Source organism: Podarcis filfolensis (assembly GCF_964270895.1).
Source record: "Podarcis filfolensis genome assembly, chromosome: 9".
Classification (NCBI taxonomy): domain Eukaryota; kingdom Metazoa; phylum Chordata; class Lepidosauria; order Squamata; family Lacertidae; genus Podarcis; species Podarcis filfolensis.
Genome location: NC_139610.1, coordinates 28,149,784 through 28,157,318, shown reverse-complemented (window position 1 = coordinate 28,157,318; position 7,535 = coordinate 28,149,784). Strand labels below are relative to the sequence as shown.

Genomic DNA, 7,535 nt, shown 5'->3' with positions numbered 1-7,535 from the left:
AAAAGAAAAGGCAAGGCACCCTAGAGACTTGGTAACGTGAGGCAGCCGTGTTTGTCACTTTAAGGCAGTGATGGCCAAACATGGCCCTCCAGCTGTTTTTTGGGACTACAACTCCCATCATCCCTAGCTAACAGGACCAGTGGTCAGGGATGATGGGAATTGTAGTCCCAAAACAGCTGGAGGGCCAAGTTTGGCCATTACTGCTTTAAGGGGATAAAGGAGCCCTTCCCAGTTTGTATTACGCTCCTGCCTTGCACGCAAGAAGTAGCCGTATGAAAGCCGGAAGTGGTGATAACACCCTTGCCTTCCCCACCCTCTTGGATCAGCAAAGGGCTATGGGAAAGAAGCGCAACTTTTTATCATCATCCTCAGGGGCCGGCGGTCGGCGCGGGAAGTGAAGTCATAATGGCTCGCCGGAACTGGGTCTTGTGGGCATGGCCTCTTCTGATACGATCATCTCCGGTGAGGGGATTTTGAGTGTCCGCCACAGGCGCCGCAAGCCAGTTTGGGCGGAAGCTGGGGCCTCGCCCAGCGCTACTTCCCGGGCCTGCCGTGAACAGTTCCCTGTCGCGGAGAGCGAACAGCGGCAGGAGGCGACTTCCCGCCGAGCACCATGGCCGGCGGGGAGGCCGCCCCAGCGGCGGGGCCCGACTCCGAGCCCTGCCGAGGGGGCGAGGAAGCCGGGACGGGCTGGGTGGAGAAGCTGCGCGCGGAGTGCGAGCCCGAGGGGCATTGGCAGCACCGCCGGGAGTTCTTGATTCGCAACGCGGAAGGCCTGCCCTTGTCGCCGGGCGGGAAAGACGGCGGTGCGGGGGACGGAGACAGCGTGGAATTACGGCGACTGACCTCCCTGTCTATGGTGTGGGCCAACCATGTATTTCTGGGATGCAGGTGAGTCGCTGGCAGGAGAAGTGAAACTTAAAAGCGTTTCGTTTGCGTGACATTTGTACGTTACTTTAAGGGTAATTAATTTCACAATGAGGAGGAGTTTCTTAAGATGTCATAAACCTAAGGAGGAAAATAAGGCATTCTCCGAATGTTGTTGTAAGTCTTTTGTTTTTTCTTTACAAGCCAATGCACATATTTTTGCAGCTGGCTTATGTGCTAAAATAACATTACTCTTCCATTTTTGAGCAAAAACTGCAAGATCATTTTCTGCCTAATCATATTAACTGTATTATCATATTCATATTCCATGTTTCTTCTGTCATGAAGCTCAGGATGACATACATGGGATTCCTGGGTGATTTCCATTGAGGCACTGACCAGGACCAGACTTGTATACCTTTAGCAAGGTAGTTGCCTGGTGTACCTGTAAGTTGTTGTAGTTCCACAGCACCCTCATTATGTTGATCATGTCCTGATTTTACCATATAGGCCAATTGTGCTAAAGCCTGTAATTACTTTCATTTTGCTACCTGTTGTTCTTCAGAACTAGCCTTATAAGGCTTTGTAACAGCCAGCTAAACCAAACAAACATATCTTCTATTTTGACTGTTTCCCCCCTTTTTTGTTAATCTATATTCTGAGATGAGAGGCAAGCTTGTTACTCTGAATACACATTCTGTGACTAAACGGTGCTAAGACTCTAATAACCTTAGAGCGTTAAATTCCTCTTGTCTAGATCTCATTGTTCTGTCTTTCCTCAAGTCACCCTGAATGGCAGATAAATTGCTCTTTGCTTCTTGAAACATTTTTTGAGCAGAACATAAGAGGTCTCCAGTTTTACACAATCAACTGGATCCAGGTGGAGTTAGTCACATTTAGTTGACGCTGAAATCAATAAGATTTAAGTTGAATCATTATCTTTTCACATTGGGCTTAATGAGGCCTAATTAGAAGTAATTTTGTATTGATCTGATCCATTCTTATATCAGTGCATTGAAAAATGGAATTACTATTCCACAACACAGATATCTGGGGTTTGGAGAGTGCCTCAAACTCAGAGGCATCAAAAGTTTATTTAAAGTATTTTAATTGCTTTTTAGAGCCAAGCACCCATGCAGCCAGACCCATGTCTAAAAACATTCTGACCCTGAAAATAGCTACCCCCTTTTTCTTCTTCTCTTGAGTTCTTATTGCACTAATGCTTGGGGTGTGTGGAGGTGGAATTGGCAATATCTACAATCCAGACAACATGTGTTGGTAGCTGTCTTGAGGATCAGTGAATATGAACTAAACTTTTCCTCAAAATGCTAATTGCAGTTGCCTTTTCCCTTCAGGTATCCTCTGCAAGTGATGGAAAAGGTGATGGACATGGCTGCAGGCATCACAGTGACCAATGCTCCAACCCACACTCTGAGAGATGAACTGGTTGCCAAGGTGAAACGAGGCATATCCAGTAGCAATGGTTAGCAGATAATAGCTGTGCAAATACACATAGGAGCCTAATAAATGAATACATGTTATCCTCTCAAAAATGTCAGCCAACATTCTTTAAATTGTCAGTTATGTTGATATTATTAATATTTGATCTAACTCATTTTGCTTTGGTAAATCTTACAATCAAATAAGTGTAAGGTGAATTTGATTTAATTCATGCAGAAGTGTTAACTGTTGATTTGCCTTCCTAGTAGTTTTATGGCAGTAGTGAGCAAGGAATTTGATCTAAACTATGATGCTTTAAATGTACCTCTTCAAAGCAGACAGTTATTAATTCTATGCCTATAAAATTCCTGCAGAGGTCATTAATTGTAAGACTTTAAGGTAACTCAGTTTCCTTGACTCTGTTTCTAAAGTGTGTGTTTGATTGTGATAAGGACAGTTACATTTACTCTGAATTACAGACATAATTTGTTTTTAACTTTTTTTTAGAAGGGCCAGAAGAGCCCTGCAAGAAGCGTGCTGTTGGCACAGAAAAAGCTTCTGAAATTACTGGCAGTGATGCAGAGTCTGCAAAGCCAGAAGAGCCCATGGAAACAGATAGTAATCCTGTGAAGAACCCAGGAAAAGAGGCAGCAAAAAATGCAGAGAAGCCACTGTCTTCGACTGCAGCCGAAAAGGTAGCACCTGCAGCATCTTCGACTGTGGCTGAAAAGGAAGCACCTGCAGCAGCATCAGAAGTGGTTCAGAAGGTAACGCCTACAGCTCCAGTCTCTACAGCTCAGAAGGTAGCACCTGTAGCCTCTTCGACTGCACCTCAGATAGTAGCACCCACACCATCCTCAACTGCAGTCCAGAAGGTAGCATCTGCAGGGCCAGTCTCCGCAGCCCAGAAGACAGCGTCTGCTGCATCTTCAACTGTAGCAAGAGTAGAAGCCAGAGTTGCTAATTATGAATCTACAGCAACCACCGGGCACAAATCAGCTGTAGCTTCTTCTTTGCCTGGCCCTGAATCAAAGCTGAATTACTGTTTAAATAAACCTTCAGAATCCAAATCTGAAAACACATTAGCATCTGAAAAGAAAGGCACATTGGAAGATACGGCAGCGTTAGCTTCAAAAAGCAGCTCACACACGAGTGTGGTTCCTGCCAAAGTGCCATGCAAATTATTAACAAGCGAAGATGCAAAAGAGAGGCAGCCATTTTTCAATAGACTATACAAAGCTGTTGCTTGGAAGTTGGTTGCTGTTGGAGGGTTTAGTCCCAATGTCAATCATGTCGAACTCTTAAACTCATCCATTCAGTCTGTAAAGGCAACATTAGATGTTGAATTTGTCCCACTGAAAGAGCTGGCGGATTTACCTCAGAATAAAAGCTCTCAGGAAAATGTGGTGTGTGAACTGAGATGTAAATCGGTGTATTTGGGAACTGGCTGTGGAAAAAGTAAGGAGAATGCCAAAGCAGTTGCTTCAAGAGAGGCACTGAAGCTGTTTCTCAAGAAAAAGGTAATTGTGAAATTATGTAAAAGGAAGTACAAAGGAAGGGAGATTGAAGATTTGGTGCTTCTTGATGAAGAATCAAAACCATTAAATTTACCTCCAGCTTTAAGAAATCCTCAAGAAATATTGTAAAACAGTGAAACAGTCACTGTTTATACTAGCAAATAATGTTCTATCAGAAATAACTCGATTACTTTTTTTATACTGTATTAGACTCCCATATATTTTGTATTTTTCAGTTTTGAGGAATTGTTCTTTTCACTCAGTAGCAAATGTAAATAATTTGTTATAGATGTAAAGCGTGCTGAGGTATGCCTTAACATATATAGCACATTAGTGTGCTGTTTTATTTGCTAAATAGTATACCAGGTCTTCTATTTTTTAAGGAACAATTAAGGTACAGTTTGCTGTTCAGTCTAATTTTCTAAATCCTACAATTTAGTATCAGTAATGCTCACTTCAGAACTCAACCTTTTTAGCTGTGAACAGATTTGTAGACAAGAACCATTGTATCTGGATTGTAGAAGGTTGTCTAAAAGTTTCAATCAAACCTTTAATCACCTGCTTCATGTGTTGCTCAGAATGTTCATATGCCTGTTTTAAGAAAAGAAGATAGTTGATTTGACTCAAGATAGTTGATTTAAGTTTTTTAATGAAGTAGTAATATTTTAAATTTTAACTAAAATGATATGCTGGTCCTATTTAATATCATACTTGCAAATTGTCAGTCAATAATCACCAAATTACTTCTATCACTAAACACTTCTCTAAGCAGCTTTGACTTATATTTTGTGAGAAATACCATCTTTGCTTTTTTTCTAATAAATGCAGCTTTCTATATTCAGCAATTATTTATGTCTGTGTAATTTGGGATTATTTTTAAAGATTTTATGAAATATTCTGCTTCCATGTCATTTAATTAACGATATATGCTTATAACTTAGATATTTGCTCAGTCTTAACACACTAGTATTAATTTGTAAGTTCAACCACTCAGATTAAGTGCTAATTTTATTAAAACCTGCACTGCATTATGACTTGGAGTTGTCAACAAGTGTTAACTAAAAGGGGTTGCATTCACACACTGAATCTCATCTAAAGTTCTGCACTGCTGTGATGTCTGCACATAGGTCTACATGTACAGGCATCGTTCTGTTACCTCCATGTTAGTAAATGCTCTCTGAACAGTGAAATGTTCTCACAGCACTGATGGAGCATTTCCCATCGTCTGTTAATTTTCTTCACACAGCACTGCTTTGAGTGTTGCTGTGCCATTTAATAAATATCCCAAGGCAACAACTAGCTATGCTAATTCCAGGATCTGGACCAAAGCTTTAAGATGGGAAGCAAGACAGCATTTCTTGCAGCTGAATGAAATACAAGTAGTAAATTACAACAGAGCCCTTCCTGAAGTTGCTTAAATAATTCCATTCACCTCAGCAACAGAACACACAATGGCTTAGTTTTAAGGAAACTTAAAGGAAATTTATGGAAGGAACATTTCTGTTCCTGCGGCCACCTGCCTCACCCTTTGCTAAGTCTCTGGAGAGTTGGAGAGCCCATCCTGATCTGTGAGATGGGATACCAAGGAATGATAGGGGGAGGAAGAAAGGAAACACTCCTTTCACGAACTTCCTTACGTTGACTTAGGATCCAACTCATTCAAATTTTTGCAAATCGATTTCAAATGCATTTTAATAGAATATTGTGTAGTAGGGGTTGCTGACATCTTAGGGCCCATAACCACATTTGCAAACCTGAGAAATGAGTGTGGGTTCTGTTGAAGGGAAGGCCTTGTTGAGCACATCTGCACCTGCAGGTGCCATGTTGGTGACCCCTGGGTGGGTAAAAATGAATATGTGGCAGCTGATTGTTTGTTAAAGAAAGGTAGACTCCTTTGTAAGAAAAAAAATATTATCAAATAAAGATATTTTCAGTTGTTTGGCTCCTGTTCAAACTTAATGGGTTAAACTTCTTGCAAAAAACTATTGGGAAAACAATTTTGATTTCAGTTTTTATTTGTACAACATGGTAGATTGTACAATCCACAACACTCATGAGAAGAGTGACAGAAAAAGTAGCATCAAATGTGTATTTCTTTGTGCTTCTTTAATTTGGCCTTGTATAGTAATATGTGCTTGTTAAACAAAAAGCACATCTGCAGCCAGCATTTGCTACGGAGGTGAATAACCTTTTTCAGGTCACATTCCCTTGTGGCTACCATTCCTGTCCAAGGTCATCCTGCTGGATTAGGCCACTGATCCCTCCAATCCTGCAGCCTGTCCTTGCAGCAGCCAACCAGATGCCTGTAGGAACCCTGCAAGCAGGACATGAGTGTAACAACACACAGCTCATCTGCAATTCCCAGCAGCTAGGGGGTTGGACTCGATGGCCCTTGTGGTCTCTTCCAACTCTATGATTCTATGATTCTAGTATTCAGAGGCATGCTGCCTCTTGTGAGTAGAAGTAAAACAGTGATTGTGGCTAGTAGCTATTGACAGCCTTATATTGCCAGCAGCAGGCACAGTCACCCCACACACTTCCTTACACACCCTTCTATTCTCTGACAAGGCATTCTCTTTCACTTGCATATGATCTAGCAGTTTCCACTTTTTTAAAAAAAGTTTTCGTTGGTGAGAACTGCAGTATCAACTTCAGGTAAAGCTTTGGCTACTTGCATCATTCTGCCCATAGAGATAGCAATTTCAGACTAACACATTCCTTGACTTCCAATTTAATTTGGGGTCTCTGTTTTACACTGGTACAGAAAAGTGTAACGCATCTCTATGGAAGTGAGTGGAGCACAACCCTGTCCTCTAGCGGACTGAAGTAGCCAAGGTAGTTGGCAGTTTTAATTAAATTTATTGCTACAACCTGAGGTACTTTTGGTTCTGAATTGATTTTGCTGGAAATGCATAACCACCTTCAGCCAAGCAGAAGTAGTGAGGATGCATAATACCCACTATACATTTTTAAAAGTACAATGGTACCTCAGGTTACATATGATTCAGGTTAGACTCTGCTAACCCAGAAATAGTGCTTCAGGTTAAGCACTTTGCTTCAGGATGAGAACAGAAATCGTGCTCCGGCAGCGCGGCAGCGGCAGGAGGCCCCATTAGCTAAAGTGGTGCTTCAAGTTAAGAACAGTTTCAGGTTAAGTATGGACCTCCGGAACGAATTAAGTACTTAACCTGAGGTACCACTGTACTAGTTAACAATTCTGGTGGTTGTCCAGCTAGGGTGGTTGTACTGCGTTAAGAGCTACAGAATTATTGTAGCTCTTACTAGACACATGAGGTGTGCCCCCACATCCAGGGTGGGTGATGTCCTTTTTACCTTTTTGGACATTTCCATTTTCATATATGCTGGACTAAACAAGCAGTGCAAGGGCATTGCTAGCAGATGGTGTATGATGTACAGGCAAATTACCTTTTGACCTTAAAGCTGGTGTTTGGTTCAGCGAGAAGTCAATACAAGACGCAGCTGGCTTCAGTGTTTGCTACGTGGGACATCTTCTGGGCTCCAGTGTCTGCTTCTGCTACCACATTTCAAGTAGAAGGTGAGGAAATAACTTACAATCACTCTTCACACTCAAGCAGTATATGTTTAAGGGCAAGCATCTGGTCAACAGGTTGAGAGGGATTCACCTGCCAGGACAACATACACATACATCCTAGCTGTGCTGCCTCCTGGCCTTCCCTGAGCGCTACCACT

General features: G+C 42.0%; 1 protein-coding gene across 2 annotated transcripts; it reads left to right on the top strand.

Annotated features, from left to right (window-relative positions):
• The first annotated feature begins 327 nt into the window (after positions 1–327).
• Positions 328–5,760, top strand: CDKN2AIP (CDKN2A interacting protein). Of its 2 annotated transcripts, none has more exons than XM_083572101.1 (3): positions 328–891; positions 2,223–2,350; positions 2,815–5,760. In XM_083572101.1, exons 1-3 carry the CDS (start codon positions 614–616, stop codon positions 3,951–3,953), a joined length of 1,545 nt encoding a protein of 514 aa, XP_083428227.1. In that variant the 5' UTR covers positions 328–613; the 3' UTR covers positions 3,954–5,760. The 2 variants fall into 2 exon arrangements, with proteins under 2 accessions (XP_083428227.1, XP_083428228.1); XM_083572102.1 differs by having other exon boundaries at positions 371–891; positions 2,818–5,760.
• Positions 5,761–7,535: the final 1,775 nt, after the last annotated feature.

Excerpts from the sequence above, each read along its gene's own strand:
- CDKN2AIP (XM_083572101.1), top strand. The coding sequence starts at position 614 with ATGGCCGGCGGGGAGGCCGCCCCAGCGGCGGGGCCCGACTCCGAGCCC. Across the intron at positions 892-2,222 it reads CATGTATTTCTGGGATGCAG|GTATCCTCTGCAAGTGATGG; the intron begins GTGAGTCGCTGG and ends TTTTCCCTTCAG. Across the intron at positions 2,351-2,814 it reads AGGCATATCCAGTAGCAATG|AAGGGCCAGAAGAGCCCTGC; the intron begins GTTAGCAGATAA and ends ACTTTTTTTTAG.